Here is a 27,025-nt window from a genome sequence, read left to right on the forward strand (position 1 = left end):
TCATATCAACTCAGGAGGTGATCCTGATCAAGAATATATATACTTTATAGGGTCGGAGATGTCTCCTTCACTGCGTTGCACACTTTTGGACAAAATTATTATACCCTCTGCAAGGGTATAAAAACATACTTGGACATTTTTAACACACTTTAACACATTTAAAATTTCCAAAGCTTAATACAAGCTTGTAGATTTTAACAATTTTCAACGAATAATAGAGGAATATTATCGAAGTCTTTTCTGCGACTAAAATGCTTACTAAAATGCTCCCGAAAATAAAACATGGTTTTACTCAAAATAATTAAGAGTTGATTTTGTTTGGGTAGGATTGTGAAATATCAATCACTCCACCATTGAATAATCTCATTTATTAATGGGGAATTTGTATTATACATATCTGAGGGGCAGAGCCCACCAGTGCGATTAGGATCTAAAAGCAAGGAATCTCTGGAGGTTTATTTAGGAGATTTCGGGGACTATGTGGCTCAATAATAGCCGAAGGTGATATCGTGGAGGGGTTGGGCGTTGCCCTGGGGCAGGGCGTAGTCCCTGGCCAGCTGATCCAGAAGGCTGGCACCACCACCGCCACTGCGGGCCTGTGGCTGAGGCTGGTAGCTCTGTTGCACGGGACGCGCGGGCGGTGACGGAGAAGGAGCGAAGCCCACCGGCTCTAGGAGGGGACGTCCGCCGGAAGCGGGTGCCAAGAAGCCCTGAGCCCGAGCGCTGCTCGGAGCTGGGGATGCGGGGGGCAGGGCGTAGACTGGACGGGAAATCCGCACATTGGAAGGTCCGTCGCCGAAGCTCTGGGACTGCGAGTAATCAGGTTCAGGACGAGCAGGACGCTGAAGTGGCGAATACAGAACGTCAGTGGTGCGTTGGGCGCCGGCAATTTGGATGCGCGGTGGTGCCGGACCCACCGACGGTTGGTGGTGCGGTTGTGGTTGTGGCAGGTGCTGTGGCTGTGGCTGGGGCTGAGGCTGAGGTGCGTACTGCACTCGACGTGGTGGCTCCTCCTCCTCCTCATATTGTACGTACTGGGGCTGTGGCTGCGGCTGAGGGCGTGGCTGGGGGCGCGGCTGAGGACGCTGAACGCGCTAAAAAACAAGAGGATAATAAAAAAAGCATGCCTACTTCGTTTGAATCTTACGTATGGTTTCTGGGGCCTTTGAGGGACGGGCTCATCTGCATAGTCCGGCTCCTCCTTAGCTGTTTCATCTACCAGAGTGGGTGGTGCCACAGTGATTCCCTCTCCGGAGGGCTGGAATCCGTACTTGTTGGCACCGTACTCCACAACTCGCACCTTTCCGGTCTCATCCACATAGCCGTACTTGCCCTTGACCTCGCCGGTGGCCAGTTTGGTCTCGATTTTGAAGGAGCCGTCGGCGCCCTCATACCCATATGTATACGAGCCATCCTCGTTGTGCCTAGCGGACGATAATTCCCCAAGTGATTAATGATTACTAGTCGTATTAAAAAACAATTAACCAAAGGCAATCTATGAAGATTAATTAGTCTCCAAACAGAAGACTAATTCAAGATTGCGATTGTATTATGTGAAGGATTTATTAAATAAATTTTACTTACTTGTTGATCTGTTTTAGAATTGGCACTGGTGTGGCTCTTTCGACCAGGGCAGGAGCTGAGTTTGTTCGCAATCGCAGTGGAGCTGTTCGCGGGGTGTTCTCCTGATAGTCCTGGTAGTCCTGGGCCCTCGATATGCCCACTCCCACGAGCAGGCAGCCCACGAAGAATACTCGTTGCAGCTGCAAGGAAACGTTCCGTTTACAGGGGTGATGGCAACCGGTTCGCTAATTGCAGCCTGTCCCGCCGGAAAGGTTGGATTTGTAACTCAGCCGGACAGTCCAACACCTTGACAATGTGTCTGTGTGTCTGGTCCCAAGAATACCAGACGTCTACAAACGTCTTAAGCCAGCCGTTGCTGGGCTGCCTTTCACTTTTTTCCGCCGGCCAATGACACCCTCAATGCCAAGCAGGAACCTATACTAAGTTGCATATATATTTATGTATTTAGTTATATCTTCAGTGTGAAGTTGCATAAAGCCCGAGCTAAAGGCACCAGAGAGCCCAGTTCAAAACCCAATACCAGTGACACGCGATATGGCAGTTCAAGTGGATTGGCATGGATGGGCTTTTAATCAAATGGAGAAATGCTGGCGAAGATGTCAGGGGGTCTGGAGGCCTGGATGCCTGGGGGCCTGGGGGAATGCCAATTATCGTTGGCCAGTGAACTAACTCCCACACAGACCGCACATAGCAGCTGCAATTGGGTAATCCAGCAGCCAAAAGAAGAAGGAAAAACCAGAAAGAGGCAGGCATACACAAATTATGTGAGCCTCGGAAAAAGTTCCCACACTTGCCGAAATGTGTTGCAGCTGGGAGATGCATTCAAGGCACACAAATGCCAAAGAAATTTGCAAGAAAATACTCAAAAACCTGTTGACTGAGACAATGCACAAGGCAGCCCGAAAGAATGTCATTCGAATAATTTCCATTAACCACGAAACTATCGTGCAAATGAACATTCAAACCCCGCGACGAATAAAATTTTAATTTGATTAAAAATTACTTCCTGGTTTTTAAATTAATTGTTTGGCTTTCCTGGGCTTAAGGTCCTATCTTGGTGTTTTATTTTATGGCTTTTATGATGATTAGGTTCTGCCACTTTCTATCGAGTTAACCCTTCCATATCAGTTGTCCCACTAAATTCGTTTCATACGAAAATTGAGTCAACACAGAACCTTGTTACCAAATCGACAAGCTGTGTTTTTTTAGGGGGATTGAGAGCAAACAAGCCCCAAAGAATTGGCTCTGGGTTTTTTTGGTTTTTCCTCCTTTTTGGCATTTGGATCACTGGCGTTTTTGCTCGGCCATTCCGCATGCCGAGACCTTTCACTATCTAGGCTCTCGGCAGCCTTGGCTTATTGCAGGCAAACGGACAGGTATACGGACAGGTAGCCAGAGAACCGATACATGTCCAGATACAGACGCGAATACAGATACAAGTGCAGGCTTGTTGGAATAGACGACATGCACATGGGACCCAGTGCGCCAGAGGCGCAGACCAGTAACTGACCATAAAGTTGACTACCGCGTGTGAACTGAGCCAGAGTTTGCCTTTGATATTTTCGCGCTCGAATGGTTGGGGCAAAAAGCAGACTGAAACCAAAACTGAACTGTGGGTTTTTGGCCAAGATTGAAGCAAGCTTGTTAACGTAACTTGTGCTGATTGAAGTTCCTGCAACTATTTCGCTTCTCGAACTATGCTTATAATCTTAGCGTTTTTTTTCCCAAGAAGCTGCTGCGTTCGTTCATAAATTATGTCAAAATCCAGTTACCAAATTGGGTGCCAAGTTGGAAAATGTCGCTGGCAGGCGAGTTAGCTGTACGGAGTTGAACAATTGCCATCGGGCTGGGAGCAAATTAACGGTTCGCTCGATTTGCATAGCAAATTATGCGATATTTGCACAACCGTCGCCGCAATGAGACGATGACGCAATCATCCAGATCAGTACCTGGATTACCTGGATTTTTTTTGCCACGCACTCAGGCACCCAGGCACTCTAGGCGTGTGACCTTTTGGTATTTGGACCCTAGCAGGGACCGCCCCTTTTTGATTTTGTTGAAACCTCCCACTCACATACCACTTTCATGTTGAATTGTAACCGCTGATTGGCTTTTGGTGGCGCCGAACTATTTCGAATCGATTAAAGACTCTGAATGCAATCGCAATCGCAAAAGGCCTTCGCTGGCAACACCCAGCTAAGTATCGAAGACAACAAAAAGCACTTTCAATTTCGATTCCTCTAATGAACCGGACGACTGGATCGGTCTCGGATCTCGAACAATTCAGTCAAATCTTTGGACCCACTTGGGCTATGGACTCTTTTTCTTATTGGCTTTTTTTTGGATCACTAGGTGATCGCGTGGAGCATTAACTTAAAGACCGACGGCAACTGAGACGCCCAGGTTGTTGTATTTCGCTTTATATACCGATCGAGGAAAACCTTTTTATTTCTCCCATAACGGACCACCGCCGCCAATCACATACCACTGCACCGCAGCAAAATATACCAACGCTGCCAGCGCCACCGCACCACAAAACTTCACCAACGAAAGGACGGAGAGTCGTTGGGGAGCGGAAGCCAGAGAAACGGAGAATCGCAGAGAGACCGAGAGCTCGGATCAAGTTTGGAAACAGAGACTTCCACAATAGTTCTCTCTGTGCTTTTTGCAAGCTTTTCATTTCTATGCCTGACCAAAAGGAAAAGCCATCTATGGGCTTATAAGCAAGAGGTGTCTTTAAATTAATTTGCATATTGTTTAGTAACCCATTTGCCATTAAAAAGCTTTTTATAAAATATAAAATATTTAATTAAACAAATTTTAAACAATATTAAACGTTTAGACGTTATTCTTAAACATTTTCTAACAAATTTTACCATTTTATATCTTCCCCTTCATTGGTTTTAGAAATAGCTTTTCCGTTTCCTTAGTGATATTAAGAATTCCTTGATCGCTGAGCACTTTAGCAAATCTCACAAATTTAATAAATTACTTTCGAAATCAGGGCAAAAACTCTTACACCAGCCTTAACCTTCTGGGTGGCAAGGCAACACTGGGATGGAAGTCCAATGGCCATCGACAATTAATCAAAACTGCGTGGCCCATAAATTGTGAAAAATGAAGCAAAGTTGAAAAGCCGTTCGGCTAATGAATGAACAAGCCGACAAAGTGAAATGAAGTGTTGCAAATTTGGGCGGTGTAGGCCGGGCCCAAAAATACTGGCCATTTTCTTTTGGCTATGACCTCAGTACAATAAAGGAAATGTTTTAATATTTTCCATGAATGAAGCTTTAAATATAAAATCCAGTTGTCCATTGAAGCAAAGTAAAGATTATTTTAATGACCCTCTGTAGAGTTGATTAAATCATAACATTGTAATAAGATATATTAAGTGGGTGCAACAGGGCGTATGGGTAATATTTACCCTTAAACATAGTGCTGCAGAGTTTCTATACAATTTCCGTATACGCTGGCCTCACATGGCGTATGAGTAATGTCGAAAATTCTTCATTTGCCAAAGAATCAGGTAACTTGTCACCGTTTTGCAGTCCACGCCTTCGCCTCCAGAACTCTGCTGTAAAATCCAGCGGCCTTGTCATAGTCATTGCATTGGAATTAAACTCAAACCACACCGTTGCCGTTGCAAAAAGGCAGGCCACAGCTCAACGGGATAGTGATAGTTCAGCTCAAAACTGGTTATCCCCACTGCACCACATACCAGACCAGGAAACCATCAGGCCAAGTCTGTCGACCCCTCCTACCACACCAGTAACCACTTTCAAGTGCCGCCCATGACGCAGGGCAGTTTCCAGTCTTCAAGTGCGTAAGATTGCTATTTTTTGTGGTTTCATGTCTCTACTGAACATATCACCTTAAAGACTTGTTTTCTGGTTGGCTTTATGGTTGTGGACAAAAAGAGTGAGGGGTTAATGGGCGTGCACCTGAACTTGTACGCATGCGTAGACGCACTGACATGATCAAGGTCGAAAGAGCTTGCGAAAATATTTGAAAGTATGCCTCGAATCGGAGATACTCTAGGCTTAACTTTTCAAATAAATTATACGGAAAGTATAGTACGTTTTCCTGCCTTAAATTCATCCTTTTCCACTATCATCTCACAATAAGAACTTGGCTTTCGCAGAATTATATTCAATTCAGCATGAAGTGCAAAAGTCATTGAAGCATTTGGAAAAAGGACCCAACATCTAGCTGCTTCCACTTCGCCTACACATTTTTGTAGTGCAAACATAACAATCACATTCTGATGGCTGTGTGCCCTCCAATTGTATCTTTCAGCTCGCTTGTTGCAACTGCTGCTGTAAATGTGGCAGCTGTGCACAATCCACAGCCCATAACAAAGCAGACAAATTTGCAGGAAATTCTCGAGTCATGGCAACGCCCCAAAAGCAAGTTTTGTAGCGAAAAATCATTTTTGCTCTGAAAAATTATACAAATATTGCAAAAAAAATACAAATAATAATGCTGTGTGTTGGTTAATACTTGCTGGTATGGGTTTTTATAATGGGTGCAGTCTGGACTTGATTCTTCGTTGGATTCAGCAGTAAAACAGTTTAAGATTTTGTCTTGAACAAAATGCACAGTGGTCGGGAACAGACACATGTATGTATATATATTAACATAAATGCAAATTTTACCTAACACAGAAATTAGTCATTTATTGTCATTGTTGAATAATCCAAGGCCTAAAGATGTTTAATCTTGGAACTGTGCTATTTACACAAACTGCCTCTTTATTCAATCCAAGCTTCATGTACAATGCTGTACTTGATTTCATTATTAATCCCAAAAAACCCTAACTCACAAGCATTATTAAGAGTCAATTAAATTACATGATCAAATCACAATTTAGGTATGAAAAGCTGATTAACTAGGGGCCTATTATGCACCACCCGAAAAAACCCTAAGCCACTGTCCAGCAAACGCCCCTACACACCCAAAAGACAAGGCAGCACCCAGTATACAGTGCCCTGCTTTTGGCCAACTGGTCTGGCCGTTGGTGGCAGTGCATTTGAAAGTGGTTTGGGGCCAGCACATTGCATAAGTGCACCAAATTCCAAGTCAACAGCAAATCCACTTTGGATTTCTAACTGAATCGGTTTTTTATTTCAATTTTGTTTATTTTTGTTTTCATTTTTTTTGTTGCTCGATCATTCTGTGTTGACGTAATGGCCGAACGATTATTGGCCACTTGCTGGGCTCGGGCTTTGTTTGCGGGGCGGTCTAATTGAAGCGGAACCTGGTAGTTGGCTAAATTGAATGCCAAAGCAGATACTTGAAATACTTCTGGGCACTGAAGTAGAAAAATGCACCTCTCTACCAGCCTAAGTAATTATTGATTTGAAAGATTGGGTCCAATTAAGTTAAACACCTTCTCCCATTAAAGAATGCCATTTGATCTCTGTTAACACTTTGTGTCTGGAAACTCGTTTTATTACACATATAAAGTACGTGGAAGAACATACATAAACAGTAGATACTGTTCAGATATCTGTGGGATATGCGGAGTGACTGATTTATTTGGCAGTAACATGTTGACATTGTCCTCGGACACTTCAGTCGCTGTCTCTCTGGCCCAACTCAAAGGTTGCCCCTGATCCTTGCCCCTACTTTCGTCCCGTATAGTCGATGCTGTAGGAGCCCGTATAGATGTTGAGATTCCTGAGAGCCGGATGGTGTTGATTGGGGAGTCCGGCGTAGGACTGCTGTGGGTTGTAGTAGGACTGCTGGGCGGGGGGATTGTAGTAGCGCGGCTGCGGGGCTGGGGGGTTGTAGTACTGCGGGGCGGGGTTATAGTAAGGACGCTGGGGGGCAGGCTGTGGCTGCGGCTGCTGCTGCTGCTGTGGGCTCGGGGCGTACGACTGGCCACGTCCAAAGTCATTCAAGCTGAACTTGCTGGCTGGCGACAGAGGACGATTGAACTTCTGATCCTTGTAGTATACGGCAGGGTCCTCGCGGTACTGACCGTCGTCGATCTCGTTGGGTCCCAGAGGATACGGATTGGTGTTGGTCAGCGTTGGAGGCGGCACATTGATGTGGCTTCCAGCGGGCTCGAATCCTCGCTTGCTGGCTCCGTACTCGATCTCCCGCACCTTGCCCTGGTCGTCGACATAGCCGTACTTGCCGTATACTTCGCCATTGGGGTACTTTGTCTCAATCTTGAAGCTCTTGTCCGCTGCCTCGTAGCCATAGGTGTAGGACCCGTCGTCGTTGTGCTTGTCGATCTGCTTCAAAATGGGCACTGGGGTGGTGTAGTCCTGGTGTTGCGCATACGCAGTGTGGGCCAACGCCACCAGCAAAAGTGCCGAAACCAGGGGCTGCAAAAAGCAAACAAAGACTTGAATAATTTGCATATCCCATTTTTGAGTTTCAAGTCACACCCATTAACTGTGAAAGCTGCAATTAGTAATGAGTTTGGGGCTTTATTGCTTTACTTTTGGAGCAGGCATTTCACAATACAATGTTTCAATTACTGGCTACTATTATCACTCAAGGACAGCAATTAAGTGGCGGTTTATCATAGACATTGGATCTGAACCGGTTTGTTAAATTGCATTCTAAACGAATCACTGCGCAGTTTTAATCAACACTTTGGGTTTAAACTTAAAACATATCAATAATACTTCCAGTTCGTTTTCACTTTTCATCGACCTTGCGGGCCATCTTACCAATTTCATCTCTCTGCCAACGTTTAGAATAACCGTCAATGTCGAACCGATTTCACCAATCTCTGACTAAACTAGATGCACTGCTGGAATGGACAATGAGCTCTGCACTTGCACTCGGGACTCTGCGAATCGAAACGACAAACTCGAAAGAAAATCAGGGCGTGCAACGCTTTTTATACCACAAGCAACATTTCGCAAAACGAGCCACCGGGGGGGGCCTGGGGGGCGGCGGCAAAAAATAACTATGTACGCCAGACAAAATACAAAATAAAGCTTCGACCTGAAGCCGAGCCGAAGTCTGGATCGGCGATCAGCTGCTGAAACGAAATCGAAACGAGGCTCGGACTCCCGATCCGAGAACCGATTCCACTTGGGGGCTTGGAATGCAGCATAGAAATTGAAAGCAGTCGTCGGCCAGCTGGGCGTGAGTACATGATCAAGTACCCACACACTTGCTACCAAAACACTGAAAATAAATTATAAGTAATACTGTTAAAATATTTAAAGAAAATTCTTCTTATTTAATAAAACATTGAGTTAAAAATGTATGGCTCTTTCAGGGTTGAGAAACTTAAATTTTTACAAGCCCAATTTTTTTGTTTATCCAGCTATTTGTTTCTCTGTACTAGAAGCTATTTCCAATCTGGTTATTAAAGTTGCCGTCTCAATATCTTGGCCAGCAATTTATGCTTCCAGACCGCACAGCTCACGCATACGCAATGAGATCAGAGAACCACAATCCAGAAATAAACTGAACAGAATTCAGCAAAATGCCAGTACTGACTGGCACGGAAGTATTGCACTTGTTAGGCATTCCAATTATGTAAAATAAACCCGCTCCCCCTCGTTGAAAGCTCTAATCGGTGGAACCTACCTCGACACTGTAACAACCTGTAACCACAACGGAGCACTTTAAGCCGCTTTTGGCCACCACCTGACCATTTCACCTGGTCTGCCAAAACTAACACTTGGCGCAAAAACAAAAGACCAGCAAAAAAAACTTAATAACCATACGAAAGTTAGCTTCTGGTCTACTGACCTAGTCCAATGCTTCAGCCATTAAAACAGGTTGCCGGGAGGAGGTTGTGCGTCAAAGAGGTGCCTAAAATCAGCGATGACTTTTTCGAGTTTTTGTATGATTATTTATGAGTTTATTTATTTGCAAGTTTTTAATTGGGCAGTTGCCAAACTGGCTCACAGTCTGAGTTAAAATGAAACACCTTTTCTATTTTTTTAGAGGAGCTTTTTTTTAGATGACGCTTTTTTGTGACGTATGTAAGTACATATATGCAATTCGAAATTACTCTATGATATGATCCAAGTTCAGTAACCCTAGGAGTCCAACCTTGGTCATGGGCGAATGCTTACAATTACTATTATGGGGCTTCTTAAATTCACACAGCTAAGCAACTATTTAAAAAGGCAACCCTACCTCAAATAAATTACAAAAAGACGATCTATAAAATGGAATAAATACATCAGTTCAGTTTATCATCAGAACGACCTGACAATTTTTAATGGTCTTGGAAAACCAGTTGAGCTGTCGCTTAAGTGAGATAATCACTGACTAGAACACACAGATACCCATCTAGACATATATCATGTATATATACCATACTTAAACACTTGAATTTGACTTTTGTATCTTACAACTGGAAATGGATTCGGCTTCGAGCCAAAAGGCTAGGTAATAATGTCAAGATTAATGCATTTTAGGCTAGGGCTTCGGATCATATGACTTCTCAAAACTGAGTAAGTCACCCTGTACGACAACCACAACAAGTCTAATGCGGACAAACTTGTTTACTTACTAATTAAACCGAAAACAGAGTTGGAATATATAGACTAAATATATAAAACACCGAAACAAAGAAATGATTTAAAAATTGCACATTTCGACATTTCATTTCGAATAAAATACACAGAACCCGGGATGAATCGTCATTTAGTTCAGAGCCTTTGAAGAAAACAGTTCTAGTTTTAAAGTCGGCTTAAAATCATCAAAATGCTCGTCAAAGTGTCCAGGTTCTTGACCATAATATTAGTATTTGTTTCAGCCGGCGAAGCATCCAAGTATTTAGCTGAAAAACGTAAGATATTTTAATAATTTAAAGGTTTACCATAAATAATTTTCCATTTCATAATCTCTAATTTTATTTTGTTAGCCGACTTTCTTACACCTTGCGTAGAGGGGGATAATCCTTGCCTAACCAGCAACTTTCAGTCTTTCTTCCGCCAGTGGAAGGATGGCATTCCTGGCAACAATGCCGTGGGATCCTTTGATCCTCTCTACATAAAGCGTGTGAAATTTTCGCAGGACGCTAACAATGCTATAGCCATTAATGCAGATCTGAAGGAGGTCTACGTAGCTGGAGCTGGCCAGGCGATAGTCAAGGAGGCCAGGTAAAAATATACATCTTACTTTTGGACAATATATGTGTGTTCTATATCTATACGTGACCGACTTTTCCAGTTACAATAACTATGTGGCCAAGGCTTTGATTACGGTGCCCAAACTGCGATTTAATTTCGACTACAAGGTGAAAGGACATGTGGTTGCCCTTAATCTTAATGGCCATGGATCGGGCTACTTTGAATCTGGTTAGTAAATCTACTCTCCACCTTCGCGAATCATAATTACCACCCTTTTTTGGATAGAAAATGCTTTGATTTATTTGGAAATGGCGGTGAAGCCCCGCACATCACCCGAAGGCATTTTCGCGGACGTGCAAAGTGTTAAGGTTAGTTTCCGCGAAATCAAACAATTCCGCATCAAGCTGGAGAATCTTTTCGGAGGCAACAAGGATCTGGAGGACACTGCCCACACGCTTTTCAACGAGAACTGGAGGGACTTTTACGAGGTACTACGTCCTGCCGTGGAACAAACTGTTTCGGGAGTGCTTCTAGATCGCTTCAAGAAGACATTTAACTTCGTGCCAGCCACCTACTTGATCAAAGACTTTCACTAAGAAGATTTAAAACAGGTTTAAGAAATATAATCAGATTTTATAAAGGCTTCTAAGTCTAATAACCTCTTGATTATACTTTTTATAAGAAACTTGAATTAGGTTAGCTATTACGCTTTGAAACAATTCTATTTGTTGACTGTCAATAAAAATTAGAAAAAAAAACTCAAAATGACTTAACTTTTTCGGTGATATCTCTTCTGTCATTAGACTTAAGACAATGATGCTGTATAGTCGCATGTTAAGCCAGGAAATAGGTGAAATAAAAGTTTATAAATATGAAAATGAAACAATTTGCACTTGGCCCCGGCATCGTTAAGTGGTTGTAAGTCGTTACCATGTTGAGAGACTCCGAAGTTGGATCTCGGACTGCGAATCTCGGATAGCTCGGACTGCGAATCTCGAATAGCTCGGATCGCGGCGGGTGAGAATAAAATGCTGGCCAACAGTCAGAAACCGTCTAGTCGACCAAATAGCTTGACACCGATTGATGTGACTGAGCAGCGGCTGTAAGAATCTTAGATTCAGATACTAGTTACAAGATACAGGGCCACTTGAGCAACATGAACAGCACGCGCCATGGTCATAGGCCGCTTGGCATAATTGTGATCTTGTGCCTTAACGGAATCGCCTTGGCCTCTGCGGTTGCCTTTTATACAGAAAAGCGTAAGTAAGTCATTCGATAAAACAAAGGATCCTACTAGAAAAGTGTTCAAAAACCATTCTCAGCCGACTTTCTGCCGTCTTGTCGGATCTATGAACCCGGTTTTACAAAATGCTCAACGAACAGCATTCAGAAACTTCTAGATCAGTTGAATATTGGTATTCCGGAGGTGTTGGAACGCTTCGGTCCTTTCGATCCCATGAAGGTCAGAGACATTGTTTTCAAACAGGACAACAACGAAGTGGCCACTATTCGAGCCAACCTGACCGATCTAGTGGTCAAAGGATTTTCAAAGACAAAGGTCAAGGAGAGTCGGTAAATATAGATAACTAGCTTAGATCGACCCCACCTGTAAATAGAATACGCATTTTAGAGTCAGCAAAAAAGATTTTGGCTGGCAAACTAAACTGTTTTTGCCAAAAATGAGACTAGATGGTAGATATGACATGGCTGGACGTATTCTGCTTATACCTCTCAGTGGATCCGGAAAGATTTTCATTGAAATCGGTGAGTGAAAAAAGACAAAATAAAATGGAAATTCGTTGGGTTGACCTAACGCCTATTCTTCTTTAGATGATATGGATATCCTGCTGATAACCAAAACACGTCTCTATGAAAAAGGTGGCTTCACCTTTGACAATGTAACCTCCGTTCGTGTCCAGCAACTGAATCTCACAAGGGTGCGCACTTACCTGGACAACCTATTTAATGGCCGAAGTAAGGAAGTCGAGCGCAGCACTAATGAATTCTTTAATGAAAATTGGCGTGATTTCTACGAAGCACTGAAGCCATTAATTATCGAAACTGTTGAAAATATTCTGTACGATGTGATGTCCACGGTATTCCATTTGATTCCTGCAAACTTTTTTGTGGAGGATATACCCACGCCCCAGCAATTATATGGTCCCAGGAAAATTAGTTAAATTTTGAAAAAGTTGCATTAAACGAAATAAATGGGATTCCAAATATCCAAATGGAATTTTAAATTCATTGCAACTATTTATCATACAGCTGTTTAAATTTTTTCCAAAAAAGTACATTTCTAGCTGGAGAGAGAGTACCTAAAATCCCACAACTAACTTTAAAACTTAGAGTGAAGTAGCCTTGATTGCAATTCTACCACTCCAACTTTAAAGCCCATGTATGCCTGAAAATATAATTTATCTGATTACTTTATGGTATTTTGATTGTATGAGAGGATAAGACCTGAAAATATTTCTATGATAATTACTGAGCAGGCCCTTTTTGGGTCTTCGACACCATCTGACAAATTCGAAAACTGAGGCAAAGGCTGAAGCAAAAACTGGATTTGGACATATTTGAACATTTTGGGTAGCCAATTGCTTGGGTTCTTTTTTTCGACGTACTCGGTCTCTTTCTTTTTCTTTTCCTATTTCGATTTCTTTTTCCTATTTTTGTTTCGTCTAAAGTCTAGTCGCTAGACAAAACTAATATAACCAAGTGGCATGGTCCTAAATGGTTTTGATTACGTACGCTTGAAGTTTATTTAACAACACCTACCGAAAACGGGTAACTTGACAATATAAGAAAATTATGATTTTCCTGCAGGGCGATAGTTTTCATAAAATTTCTTTATTGTAAGTATCTTTGCCTAAAGCTAATTAATTTCAAAAAAATCTACTAAAATATTGGAAGAAATCTTGTTTCGGAGGTAAACATTAGGCACGAATAATATCCGCCTTGTTGGCTGAAAAGTATACACCAAATTGTTTTTCTGTAAAAAAAACCATGTAGTGAGCATTAAAAAATAGAAACTTAAATTTTACCATTTTTATCCACTCGATATGTCCTTTTCTTGTATATCAAGCACATCAACAACGCGATCAACAGCGCCATACTGGTTGAAACTATCACAATGGCGATAAACAGCCACTTAAGGTGACTTTCTTGGTTTCTGTTTTGAAGAGATGGGTCTAGTGGATTAGTTGATTGACACAAATACCCAGAAATAGGAGTACTGCCATCGAAGCAAGCACATACTTCTGGGGACTCACAATACCCATTGACGCACTCCGTCTCACAAATGGGCAGACATAAAAATCGGTCGGGGTTTTCTATGTCTCTATGTAACTTGTAACTTTCCCCACACTGGCACTCCTCACTTAGACAGGTTCCATTCCAGCAGTACTCCTCACACCTACTCTCAGAGAAATCTACGAGTTCCTCGGAGGCTTCCTTCTCCGGCACACAAGCTCCTAAGTCCACATCATAGGCAAAGCCGACTTCGCATCTGCAAGCATCGGGGGCTTCGCACTTTCCGTTCTGACAGCCCTTGGAACAGAGAGGCATACACTCGCTTTCTAAAGATTTGATGTAGCCATTTTTGCAGGAACACTTTTCAGGAGATTCACAGAATCCGTTCTTGCATCCTTCTTCGCAGATTGGTGCACAGCTGTTCTCAGATTCCTTGCTGTATCCTTCGTTGCAGGAACAATTTCCAGGAGAATTACAGAATCCGTTCTTGCATCCTTCTTTGCAGATTGGGGCACAACTGTTCTCAGATTCCTTGCTGTATCCTTCGTTGCAGGAACACTTTCCAGGAGATTCACAGAATCCGTTCTTGCATCCTTCTTCGCAGATTGGTGCACAACTTTTCTCAGATTCCTTGCTGTATCCTTCGTTGCAGGAACAATTTCCAGGAGAATCACAGAATCCGTTCTTGCATTCTTCTTCGCAGATGGGGGCACAACTGTTCTCAGATTCTTTACTGTATCCTGCGTTGCAGATACACTTTCCAGGAGATTCACAGAATCCGTTCTTACATCCTTCTTCGCAGATTGCTGCACAGCTGTTCTCAGATTCCTTGCTGTATCCTTCGTAGCAGGAACAATTTCCAGGAGATTCACAGAATCCGTTCTTGCATCCTTCTTTGCAGATTGGGGCACAACTGTTCTCAGATTCCTTGCTGTATCCTTCGTTGCAATAACACTTTCCAGGAGATTCACAGAATCCGTTCTTGCATCCTTCTTCGCAGATTGGTGCACAGCTGTTCTCAGATTCCTTGCTGTATCCTTCGTTGCAGGAACAATTTCCAGGAGATTCACAAAATCCGTTCCCACATCCTTTTTCGCAGATTGGGGCACAGCTGTCCTCAGATTCCTTGCTGTATCCTTCGTTGCAATAACACTTTCCAGGAGATTCACAGAATCCGTTCTTGCATCCTTCTTCGCAGATTGGTGCACAGCTGTTCTCAGATTCCTTGCTGTATCCTTCGTTGCAGGAACACTTTCCAGGAGATTCACAGAATCCGTTCTTGCAGCCTTTTTCGCAGATTGGGGCACAGCTGTTCTCAGATTCCTTGCTGTATCCTTCGTTGCAGTAACACTTTCCAGGAGATTCACAGAATCCGTTCTTGCATCCTTCTTCGCAGATTGGGGCACAGCTGTCCTCAGATTCCTTGCTGTATTCTTCGTTGCAGGAACACTTTCCAGGAGATTCACAGAATCCGTTCTTGCAGCCTTTTTCGCAGATTGGGGCACAGCTGTTCTCAGATTCCTTGCTGTATCCTTCGTTGCAGGAACACTTTCCAGGAGATTCACAGAATCCGTTCTTGCATCCTTCTTCGCAGATTGGTGCACAACTTTTCTCAGATTCCTTGCTGTATCCTTCGTTGCAGGAACAATTTCCAGGAGAATCACAGAATCCGTTCTTGCATTCTTCTTCGCAGATTGGGGCACAACTGTTCTCAGATTCTTTACTGTATCCTGCGTTGCAGATACACTTTCCAGGAGATTCACAGAATCCGTTCTTACATCCTTCTTCGCAGATTGCTGCACAGCTGTTCTCAGATTCCTTGCTGTATCCTTCGTAGCAGGAACAATTTCCAGGAGATTCACAGAATCCGTTCTTGCATCCTTCTTTGCAGATTGGGGCACAACTGTTCTCAGATTCCTTGCTGTATCCTTCGTTGCAATAACACTTTCCAGGAGATTCACAGAATCCGTTCTTGCATCCTTCTTCGCAGATTGGTGCACAGCTGTTCTCAGATTCCTTGCTGTATCCTTCGTTGCAGGAACAATTTCCAGGAGATTCACAGAATCCGTTCTTACATCCTTCTTCGCAGATTGCTGCACAGCTGTTCTCAGATTCCTTGCTGTATCCTTCGTAGCAGGAACAATTTCCAGGAGATTCACAGAATCCGTTCTTGCATCCTTCTTTGCAGATTGGGGCACAACTGTTCTCAGATTCCTTGCTGTATCCTTCGTTGCAATAACACTTTCCAGGAGATTCACAGAATCCGTTCTTGCATCCTTCTTCGCAGATTGGTGCACAGCTGTTCTCAGATTCCTTGCTGTATCCTTCGTTGCAGGAACAATTTCCAGGAGATTCACAGAATCCGTTCTCACATCCTTTTTCGCAGATTGGGGCACAGCTGTCCTCAGATTCCTTGCTGTATCCTTCGTTGCAATAACACTTTCCAGGAGATTCACAGAATCCGTTCTTGCAGCCTTTTTCGCAGATTGGGGCACAGCTGTTCTCAGATTCCTTGCTGTATCCTTTGTTGCAGGAACACTTTCCAGGAGATTCACAGAATCCGTTCTTGCATCCTTCTTCGCAGATTGGTGCACAGCTGTTCTCAGATTCCTTGCTGTATCCTTTGTTGCAGGAACAATTTCCAGGAGATTCACAGAATCCGTTCTTGCATCCTTCTTCGCAGATTGGTGCACAGCTGTTCTCAGATTCCTTGCTGAATCCTTCGTTGCAGGAACAATTTCCAGGAGATTCACAGAATCCGTTCGCACATCCTTTTTCGCAGATTGGTGCACAGCTTTTCTCAGATTCCTTGCTGTATCCTTCGTTGCAGGAACACTTTCCAGGAGATTCACAGAATCCGTTCTTGCAGCCTTTTTCGCAAATTGGGGCACAGCTGTTCTCAGATTCCTTGCTGTATCCTTCGTTGCAGGAACACTTTCCAGGAGATTCACAGAATCCGTTCTTGCAACCACCATCGCAGACTGGAGTGCACAATCCATTCTCCATTGAATATCCCTTGTCACAAGCACATGTGTTTGGCTCTTTGCAATATCCGTGCTTGCAATCTGTGGAACAGACTGGCTCGCAGTCGAATGGACTGATGGCCTTGTAGCCCGGCAAGCACTCGCACACTGAGGGCTTAACGCACTTGCCATTCCTGCAATCTGGATCGCAAATAGGCACACATTTTTTATCAGCATCTTTGTGGAAAAACCGTTTGCATTCACAAACGTCCGGCGCTCGACAAATGCCATTATCGCATTTGTTTTTGCACACGGGCTGGCACATGAACGAAGTGGAGCCTGGTTTTGGTTCATAGCCCGCCTTGCACTCACAGCGATCTGGAGATGCACAGACGCCATTGCCACGGACACAATCCTCTTTACAGGCTGGGAAGCATACCTGTGTCGTCTCATTCAACTTGAACCCGTTGTTGCAAGTGCAATGATTGGGTAGCAAGCACTTGCCGTTGGGACAGCTACTGCGGCAGAGTGGCATGCAGCTTCCGCTTTTTTTGTCAAGGGTATATCCTTTTCTGCAGACACAATTGTTGGGAGCTTGGCACGTTCCGCGGCTGCATCCTCCCTTACAGAAAGGCACACAGCTGGAAAGATTTTTAAGCCAATGATTAGCTTAGCTTTTAGACTTATAAAATAATGAGCTATTCATAAAATATACGTATATTACCGGCTTAATTTTTCTTGGTTGAATTTAACATAGCCGTCTTTGCAGGTGCACTCATTCGGCTTTGTGCAGACTCCGTTGGCGCAAGGAGTGTCACATCGGGGAACACATTGGTTTCTCCCTTTTTTTTCATAGCCTGGACAACAAATCCTTACCACCTATTGGATAAACAAAGATTTTTTTAAATGCACTGATCAACTTATGATATACCCACCCTGCTCGTTTTTTTCTTCCGATCCCAGACTGATTTTGAACAATATTGTGCCGCGACAACGCTGATGAGTACGGAAATTAAAATCACTTTCGCAGTCCACATGATGGAATTGTGTCTTCATCGGGCTCTGATCCACTTAGAAATGAAACTAAAACTCTCTGCGCAAAAATCAGTTTGCCAAAGGCATTTGTTCTCACACACAATTCCGTTGCCTTAGGGTGGTTCTTTACTTAATCATTTTTTCCTTTGTAAAAAATAAAATAAATTGAACAGCTGGCGTTGCTTTAAAGCCTAAATATTTAAATGGAAAGTATACATTTTACATGCTATAGATGATACAGGTAATATTAGCCAGTATGCCCCAGACTAGTTATGCTTTAAAATTAAAATTTTTTTGAAACTATTCGTGTGTATTCATTTATAATATTTTAGCACATAAGGGCCTCCTTAATTTTTGTATATCTATTAAAACAAGACTATTGGCATCCGTTTAAGCTTATCACATTCTGAGTATTTCTGTGCCCCTCCGTTTTTCGTTTGGCGGTTAAGAGTTTCCAAGAGCGCTCATAAGCTCTGAGGCATGCAATTTGCGAGTCCGAAGAGGCATGCTTCTTATCAGAACCCGAGGGATGCATTGAATAACTTTGACTAAAACCACTTACATAAAAAGCAATGTCATAATTGTAGTTAAAATATTAACTTTAACATTATTATTTAATTTACGCATTACATACATATTTTGTAAATTGTATTTGTATTGTTACTGCCTTTTTATACCCTTTCAGAGGGTATAATAAATGATCAATCAGTGAAGGAAACATCTCCTACCCTATAAAGTATATATATTCTTGATCAGGATCATCTCCGGAGTTGATATGATAGCATTTCTGTTGATAGCATTTCTGTCTATCCGTTTGTCCTTCTGTCTGTTCGTCTATCTGTTTCTACCCAAACTAGTCTCCCAGTTTTAAAAGCTATCGACTTGAAACTTTGCACACACCCTTATTTCTAAATCACTTAGTAATAAGTCGGGACGGCCGGGATCGGCCGATAATATTTGAAAAAAGTTTTGAAAATGGTATTTGGAAAAAGCTTTTTAAAAAAACCAAAAGCTTGGACGTTCTTTTTTTTGTATTGCAATAAATTGGTTTTATTATGATATTAAGGATCTTTAAGGATCGGCCAACTAAATCCAATATTTGCGATATACATCCGTTTTAAACTGCAAGGGTATATGAACTTCGGCTCTGCCTGAATTTAGCTTCCATTCTTGTTATAAAACAAGCCTTTATTAATGAAACAAAAATCAAGTGTATCAAACAAAGATTGAAAGAAAGAACAAAAATCAAGTGTATCAAACATTGTAAACAAAGATTACAACACTAATTCATATACAAGGCCGTCACATCATAATAATTTAATAATAACATTTTTATCAGCAATGGATTCATTTATACACTTGTATAGTGTTTACATACATACATACATATCTATGTATGTTCTTAAACAGTAGTACAGTCCAAAGTTCTAATTGTTTTCATTAGACATTCCAAGAGGGACACATGCAGATTATTTTAAAAGATGCTGCCGTCTCCCCATTTAATGATTTTATTAGGCGATTACATTTTTAATTTCCACCTGACATAGAGCAATTAAGTTTGCCCAAGTCAAAGCAAAATATGAGTATGATATGCAAGTATTTGCACAAACATTGTTGTTTTGTTGCGTTTGCAGTTGGCGGCGTATTTTCCAGCTAGATATAAAATTAACTTACCGGTTCGGTGGCAAGGTGAAGTCGCTACACTTTCAGAGTCTTATAACAACAGCAATAACAGTAGCTACACTATAAAAAAATACTTAAGTTTGATGAATATTTGAAATTTTAATATTTCTAAAATGAATTTCTATCTTTTTTATTATCTATCTAAGTAAGCATTTAAGAAATAATTTGTTTAATCTACATTCCATAATATTCACCTAATCACAAATATTTGTGCATTACACGCGCAATAAATATGGAATACATTTCAATCGCTACTATAAGTTCATGAAAATGCCTCAATTCTGGTATTGCCCAGACCTCAGATTTAATTCATCAATTGCACTCTAGTCGGTCGGATGTCAACATTAGCATCGAGTATATATATAGTTCAGATAAAAACCAGCATCAGTTCGTGATACTTCTCAGTCGCCTTTTGAGCGCTTTAAGCCCGATTAGACTCCCGGTGACGGTGACTGTGTCAGTGACAGTGAACAGTGACAGTGACGTCATCCTCTAACCATGAACATAATTGGCATAGTTTTTCTTATTCACGCCACCCTCTTGGGGGTTCAAGGCGTTGAGATCTACACGGAAAAGCGTAAGTTTAATGAAAATAGAGTTCGGTGTGAAGCTAATGTATTCAAAATATTTATATTTGTTATTACGGTTCAGCCCCATATATTGAATCATGTCGGATTTATGAACCAGAATTCACCAAATGCTCCACCCGCTCCATCCAAGCCTTCATGAATCAGGTAACTAAAGGTGGGTCCAAGAACTACCCCAAATGTCCTTTTTGGTAATAATATTAATTAAATAGGTATACCGGAGATCGAAAAATCCTTTGGGCATATAGATCCCATGAAACAGGAGCAACTGGTATTTAAGCAAGATAATAGCGATGTGGCCAGTATTGCTGCGAATCTCACAGAACTACTAATTAGCGGCTTTGGCAAAATGGTGATCAAGGAGAGCAAGTAAGTTGTTAATATTTTATTATTCGTTTAAATAACCTATATATTTGTCTGCCAGGGTCAGTAAAAAAGACTTTAGTTGGCTAACCAAGATCTATTTGCCAAAGATGCGCATGGATGGCATGTACAAAATGGTTGGAAAAATATTACTAGTTCCCCTGAGCGGAGCCGGGAAAATCTTGCTGGAAATAGGTGAAACTAATTGCTTGTTTATTAATATTAATACAACCCACCAATTAAACCATTTTATTGATAGATGACCTGGATATACTGATGAGTGCCAAGACACGGCTCTATGAGAAGGCCGGCTTCACCTTCTACAACGTGACTTCCGTGAAGGTGAAGCTAGAGGTCGGAAAAGTACGGACCAACATGGAAAACCTATTCAATGGGCGGAGCAAAGAGGTCGAAGAGGGAACCAACCAGTTCTTCAACGATAACTGGCGGGATTTGTTCGAGGCGCTACGTCCACTGGTGGTGGAGACCGTGGAACGGACCCTGCTGGACCTGCTGCACAAGACATTCAGCATTTTTCCGGCCAGCTTTTTTGTGGAGGACATTCCTAACTCCTTGACCTTGTATGGCCGCAAATCGAAGATGATTACTGATTAAAATTAGTTGTTGCACTTCAGATTTCCAGATTTTTAATTTTTCGGTACTTGATGGTACAGTATGGTACTCTCGCAGTTATTTTCATTGCACAGTATATTTCAGTCATCACCACTTATAAAACATAAATACCTACGGGGTTGCTGATTTAGTAGTTTGGGAGTGAATATCCATTAACCATCCAAGATACTGTCCAATTAAAAATATATTCAGTTTTTCATGCTTTTCACCTGGACCCAATTCACATCTTAGTTGCTCAGGTTTTGATTGGGATTGGAAGTAGATTGAAAAGTTTTAGCCAAGCCTAAAGAAAGCTTTTCTTTGTTTTTTTTTGTATTTATTAAACCGATAATGGTTAGACTAGTTAGTTTTACTTAATAAATGCTTAATTAAGAGGTATCCTAATATGGGATGGCACACTGCTCCACATCCGGTTGCCTGTTCGAGTTTAATAGAACCAGTCTAACTTGAGATAATCGGTCTCGTGCTTCAAGGCCGAGACCGAGGTGTGACGCACATGTCCGGTCCGGACGAAGATCCTTCGATTTCCCACTGGCTGCAGACTCCGGAAGTTATCCACCAGCGCTCCATCCTGGACATCCGATAACTGGCGGAAGCGGGAGATTTGCTTGGGTGAAATGGGGATGGGATCGGGGTACAAGATCCAGGTAACTGCCTCGGAGCAGGGCGGAGTGGTCAGGGAACCTGTGAAGAGAACAGGTATGACATTGAGTGAGTGACATCATCGATAGGCATCGCTTGTAGACACGAGTTCCCTGTCAGCAGCCCATCATATAACATATGCATTGCATACTAATGGTAAGATGGCGCTCCCTCTTGGGATATTGCATTTTAAAATGCAGTAATTATACCCTTGCAGAGGGTATTATAATTTTGTCCAAAAGTGTGCAACGCAGTGAAGGAGACATCTCCGACTCTATAAAGTATATATATTCTTGATCAGGATAACCTCCTGAGTTGATATGAGCATGTCCGTCTGTCCGTCTGTCCGTCTGTCCGTCTGTCTGTCTGTCTGTCCGTTTCTACGCGAACTAGTCTCTCAGTTTTAAAGCTATCGACTTGAAACTTTGCACACACCCTTCTTTCCTTTGCACGCAGTATATAAGTCGGAACGGCCGGGATCGGCCGACTATATCCTATAGCTGCCATATAACTGATTGATCGGAAATGGTATAACTTTGGTGTTTTTAGAGTTAGAGATTTCAAATTTGACACGAGAGCTATTTTTGGCAACACATTGCGACATGCCAAATTTCATAAGGATCGGCCGACTATATCTTATAGCTGCCATATAACTGAACGATCGGAAATGACCCAACTTTCGTGTTTTTGAAGATAGAAAATTGGAACTTGGTACAGATTATATTTTTGGTCAGTTAATCCGACCTACGAAATTTCATTAGGATCGGCCGACTATATCCTATAGCTGCCATGTAACTGAACGATCGGAAATGGTATTTGGTAGAAATATCAACTTTCGTATTTTTGAAGATAAAAGCTTGGAACTTTTTTTTTAGATTTTTTATTGTAATTAATTGGTTTTATTATGATGTAATCATAAGGATCGGCCAACTATATCCGATGTTTGCTATATATATCCGGTTTTAACTGCAAGGGTATATCAACTTCGGCTCCGCCCGAAGTTAGCTTTGCTTTCTTGTTTTATAATAAATTTAAAAACATGTGATTCTAAAATATATATTGTAACGTATTCAAGTTCTTTAACAATTTGGACTTACCCTTGTAGGTATAGAACTTGTCCACATCCACGCCAGAAATCAGCGAAGACAACGAGAAGGTTACATTCAGGGTGGCCTCCTGGTTGGCATCGGCTATCAGATGCAAATGACGGTTAATGGTTACCAGGCCTTGACCCTCATCTTCATCCAGCTAAGCGGAGAACACAAAAGGGCGTTCACAAAACATTTGAGATTTACGGACCCAGCCCACAAACTCACATTGAAGAAGAATCCCAGGACAGCGGCGCCATCAGGATGATTGAGAGCCTCGCCGATGGTGGCATACTTTTTGTTGCGGTGCACAATGTGCATCTCCATGGTGTAGCGGATGTCGTTGATGACGTGCTCCGATCCCCGGTTGTTCTTGTCGCCCCAATGGAAGTGCAGGCCCTCCACCTCGAACTCCCCGGGCAGTTTGGCGCCCCGGATGTAGGGCAAAAAATCTTCCCCCACTTCGCTCACATTGACCTTAGGGATGCCGATGGAAACTGCAATAGGCAATCGATTAGGATTAAGATACAGGACAAAAATCTTAAAAAAAAGTAAAATAAATATTATTTTTGCTTTTTTTTATAGATTCAAAAGCAATTCAAAATGTTTGAATTGTTATTGAACTTCATTATACATTTTTTTTAGTGGAAGTTCTGTCCCTTTACTCACCAGTGTGTCCATTGTTGACCATTTTCAGGGGATAAGGCAACAAATTGTGGTAGCCAATCATGTCCACCGCCGGCATATGAACGGGTATCGTCTGAAAGGAACAAATTTTCCTGATTATTGGTCCTTTAGCCAGATTTTAACCCGAATACCCTACCCGGGTGGTGGCGATGGCAATTGGAGATTGGGTCTTTCCAGCACAGTGACCATGATGCCGAGCCCAGCGCCGTTGATTGGGCTCGGAGTAGCCGAAGACATGTCCGCTGACAGCTGAAAGAAAATAATTCGATTATGGTCTGTTTTGTTACGAAAGTACAGAAATGCTAAAATGTTCTGAAATGGTTCAAGTCCATAATTTCACCAACGAACTCGACAAAGCCTTTTGAACGTTTTTCCAGCGAAAAACAGTTGGCCTTTAAATCGAATCGCTAGCTAATAAGCTGTCGTTAATCAAAACGTATTCTGTTTAGATAGCGAATGTGAAATTTTTAGTTCGCGAACCTTCCGCAACCAACTGCAATCAATTTTCCTTTGGAATGTGCACTGAGTCCTTAATCGAGCAGATTGATAAAAGTTTTTGAAGGCACCATGTCATCTGGAATATTGGATCGAGACTCCCCGAGCTATGAGCGATCACGTGCCCGTGTCTTTCACCCCCTCGCTTGACCTTCTCCGGGGCTATCTCTGACATATACGAGCACTTGTGAATTACGGCATAATAAATGGGACACCAAACAAATATTAGCTGATTTCTTTTCTTTCTTTTTTAGTCAATGGGCAAATAAATAAATAACTGGGTAAACAGACCTCTAAGGAAAGCACCACAATCTCGGAGCGTCAAGGGCACAAATACGAAATAATAATTAGATATCGACGCGATTCAGATAAAGACCAGTGCACACAATTTTCATTATTTTCCACCTCGATTGAAGGCTGGCAGAAAATTCCACGGAATCTGCCGCAAAGCGAAAGGAAATACTTAGTTAAAGACTAATTTGCATGTGATTGGTGATAATTTCTATTTGAAAAGCTCGCACCGCATTAACATATCATATGACACGGTTTTCCATTGTGCGGGAATGGTCTGCAGCACAACAGGTTCGATTGATAAGTCTAATTGAACGTTTATTTTTAATAATACAATTTATTTTATTTCTGCCAAGTTATCAGAGTCTTAGATAATAAATTAGTTGTTTGTCAGGTATGGCCATTTGGTATTATGTCACGGACTACACATATTATGAGCATATTATTTTGTCGTATCGTTTATTTTTCTTTTGTTGTAATCAGGCTAATTAAAATTCATTTAAGCTCTAAATAATAAATATACAAATAGAGCTGTCAGTGTATTGATTACAGATGTTCACTTAACGAGCAAATATTATTTATCGATCCGAGACCAAATAGAGAACTATTTACATGTTGTGTAAGGCTCGGAGTGCTAATGACTGTCAAATAAAGAATACCTTAAAACTTTCCTTCCGTTCGAGCAATTCATCTAAATCAATTGGCAGCCAATAAATTGTATTAATTGACAGTATCAAGTGGAATAAGCCCCATTGAATTGGTTAAAATTAGTTTCGTGAAGTGCCTACTTATGACTGCTAATGCCCAGATCCCTCCAATATCAGGTATTGACATTTCGTAATAGATATGACCAGTCACACGCCGCTCCAACAGTTATGGTTTTTTGCACAATAAGAAATAAATTAAATGTCTATATATTTTTTTCTGTTTCTACTCAGTTATAATAATTATATTGATTTTCTCATTCTCCAAAAAGTTATCCAAAATTACGAAATAGAGTAGGAAACCATTTTAATGAATGAAAAAATTGCACTATATATCACTGAACAAAATAAGCGACAAATCAGTATTTTGAAAATATGTTATCAGAACTTGAATTTTAAGAATACCCACTCGAACTTAGTCAGAGTAAATTAACCAGAATAGATATCAATTTATGGCTAAATCTATTTTGATTCATAGTATTTTTGGCACTCTTTGGACAAAGACGGATGAGTCACATGACTGACAAAACATTTCACGGAAAAGTGCAGCAGTTACCTTGCGACCAGCAGACGAACAAGAATGAAGCCTCAAAGATAATGGCCAACTTCATGGTGCGCGCTTGTGTTGGGGATTGGTTTGTACTGTGCCAGTTGAATATAGGTTCTGAGCTCCTGGAGTAGAGCGGGTTGAGCACCTTCCGATCTGGTGACGGATTCTAGACTGCGCGGACGATTCGATGGCGGAGCACCTTCACAACTTCCTCGGCGGGCAGTCAACGAACTACTTGAAAATTCGAAAGCTGAAATCCCCGCCCGAAGCGCGTGCACCGTACACAGATACTCACTCACACCGACGCACAGTCACCTGCGAGTCGCACGAACTGCCGGCGATCGATCGATCGATGGGAATTTGAAGGGGGATTCGGGCCAGACTAAATGGTGTGCAAGTGTTTGACGCTTCCCCACTAAGCCGGGACGCTTAGCGAAATTTGGCGGAGAACCCGGCCCGATGCTCCACCACACTGCGTATACTTAACGTGGCGTATACTTAATATCCTCAAGTCTCAATCACACCGCCTGGCCAAAAACGAAAGGGCGAAAAGCTGTCGATCAACGCGATCCAAAGTCTGAGGGAACAAACTCGTCATAATTCGCACCTAATACCTCTGGCAAACAGCAAAGTGGTAACGGCTTTCGATCAATTTTTGATAATATTTTGTTTTGCATACAATTTGGGGATTTATTTATTTGTTTTGGGCCCAGTCAGTTGGCGTTACTAAGCCAGCAAATCGCGAAAACGTCATGTCGAAAACCGCTAATTGAATGCGGGGAACTCACCGCCAGGCGATCGATCGCAATCGAGGCAAAACACCCATATTCATTGAGCAATTTCGCACGTTTTAGAGTTTTTGAGTTGGAGAATCATAGCATTGTTTTTTTTTTGTGAGATCTGTAACGTCGTCTTTACACATGTATGGGGCGTTCGTGATCCACATGACGAGTGCTCGAATGGCAAATATGTATATAGAGCGAGCGCATTCTGATATCTATTTATATCTTTATGGTGGTCACACGAACTTTGATAGTTGGAATTGAACTGTCCGGACAACAGAAATTCCATTGCCAAGGCTTAGAGTGGGATTAAATTTACGAGCTGTGATAGCCACCTAATATTTTGAGTTCCTAAAGTAGTGTAGAATATGTTTTCACTACATGTTAACTACTTTCAGTAGTCTATCAGTTATCAATATAACTACTAAAACAATTCAATCCAATCAAAATCGGTTTAGGCAGTTTTACCATCAAGTTGGTTACCAGTTTTATTCGGTCCACTCAGCTCTGCTTACCACAGAGCTTCCTACCGCTAATTTAAGTGTTTGGACACGACATTGTACACCAAAATTATGGCTCAAAAAGGTGTCAATATTTTGGCTGAATATAATCGCATGATTATCACAT

General features: G+C 42.0%; 7 protein-coding genes across 8 annotated transcripts; 3 read left to right on the plus strand and 4 right to left on the minus strand.

Moving 5' to 3' along the window:
* Positions 1–214: 214 nt before the first annotated feature.
* On the minus strand, positions 215–3,704 carry Cpr97Ea (cuticular protein 97Ea). The gene is made up of 4 exons (XM_017245737.3): positions 3,663–3,704; positions 1,585–1,763; positions 1,148–1,424; positions 215–1,094 (listed from the first exon to the last, which is right to left on the minus strand). The coding sequence occupies exons 1-4, from the start codon at positions 3,669–3,671 to the stop codon at positions 486–488; spliced, it is 1,074 nt and encodes a 357-aa protein (XP_017101226.2). The 5' UTR covers positions 3,672–3,704; the 3' UTR covers positions 215–485.
* Positions 3,705–7,002: 3,298 nt separating this feature from the next.
* Cpr97Eb (Cuticular protein 97Eb) lies at positions 7,003–8,425 on the minus strand. The gene is made up of 2 exons (XM_017245371.3): positions 8,271–8,425; positions 7,003–7,919 (listed from the first exon to the last, which is right to left on the minus strand). The coding sequence occupies exons 1-2, from the start codon at positions 8,277–8,279 to the stop codon at positions 7,209–7,211; spliced, it is 720 nt and encodes a 239-aa protein (XP_017100860.2). The 5' UTR covers positions 8,280–8,425; the 3' UTR covers positions 7,003–7,208.
* A 1,761-nt stretch (positions 8,426–10,186) lies between these two features.
* On the plus strand, positions 10,187–11,490 carry LOC108128052 (circadian clock-controlled protein daywake). The gene is made up of 4 exons (XM_017245412.3): positions 10,187–10,360; positions 10,436–10,673; positions 10,744–10,871; positions 10,929–11,490. The coding sequence occupies exons 1-4, from the start codon at positions 10,276–10,278 to the stop codon at positions 11,237–11,239; spliced, it is 762 nt and encodes a 253-aa protein (XP_017100901.2). The 5' UTR covers positions 10,187–10,275; the 3' UTR covers positions 11,240–11,490.
* Positions 11,491–11,713: 223 nt separating this feature from the next.
* LOC108128026 (protein takeout) lies at positions 11,714–12,949 on the plus strand. Of its 2 annotated transcripts, none has more exons than XM_017245387.3 (4): positions 11,714–11,902; positions 11,966–12,215; positions 12,274–12,407; positions 12,474–12,949. In XM_017245387.3, the coding sequence occupies exons 1-4, from the start codon at positions 11,800–11,802 to the stop codon at positions 12,821–12,823; spliced, it is 837 nt and encodes a 278-aa protein (XP_017100876.2). In that variant the 5' UTR covers positions 11,714–11,799; the 3' UTR covers positions 12,824–12,949. The 2 variants fall into 2 exon arrangements, with proteins under 2 accessions (XP_017100876.2, XP_070137589.1); XM_070281488.1 differs by having other exon boundaries at positions 11,724–11,902; positions 12,260–12,407.
* Positions 12,950–13,480: 531 nt separating this feature from the next.
* eater lies at positions 13,481–17,923 on the minus strand. The gene is made up of 4 exons (XM_070281802.1): positions 17,794–17,923; positions 17,583–17,737; positions 13,688–17,499; positions 13,481–13,635 (listed from the first exon to the last, which is right to left on the minus strand). The coding sequence occupies exons 1-4, from the start codon at positions 17,893–17,895 to the stop codon at positions 13,580–13,582; spliced, it is 4,125 nt and encodes a 1,374-aa protein (XP_070137903.1). The 5' UTR covers positions 17,896–17,923; the 3' UTR covers positions 13,481–13,579.
* Positions 17,924–19,899: 1,976 nt separating this feature from the next.
* Positions 19,900–21,160, plus strand: Jhbp11 (Juvenile hormone binding protein 11). The gene is made up of 5 exons (XM_017245346.3): positions 19,900–20,153; positions 20,228–20,320; positions 20,376–20,532; positions 20,588–20,721; positions 20,786–21,160. The coding sequence occupies exons 1-5, from the start codon at positions 20,075–20,077 to the stop codon at positions 21,139–21,141; spliced, it is 819 nt and encodes a 272-aa protein (XP_017100835.1). The 5' UTR covers positions 19,900–20,074; the 3' UTR covers positions 21,142–21,160.
* A 293-nt stretch (positions 21,161–21,453) lies between these two features.
* CAH9 (Carbonic anhydrase 9) lies at positions 21,454–25,858 on the minus strand. The gene is made up of 6 exons (XM_017245345.3): positions 25,623–25,858; positions 23,713–23,825; positions 23,559–23,649; positions 23,118–23,386; positions 22,899–23,049; positions 21,454–21,843 (listed from the first exon to the last, which is right to left on the minus strand). Exons 1-6 carry the CDS (start codon positions 25,675–25,677, stop codon positions 21,587–21,589), a joined length of 936 nt encoding a protein of 311 aa, XP_017100834.1. The 5' UTR covers positions 25,678–25,858; the 3' UTR covers positions 21,454–21,586.
* Positions 25,859–27,025: the final 1,167 nt, after the last annotated feature.

Source organism: Drosophila bipectinata, chromosome 3R (assembly GCF_030179905.1).
Source record: "Drosophila bipectinata strain 14024-0381.07 chromosome 3R, DbipHiC1v2, whole genome shotgun sequence".
NCBI classification, from domain to species: Eukaryota; Metazoa; Arthropoda; class Insecta; order Diptera; family Drosophilidae; genus Drosophila; species Drosophila bipectinata.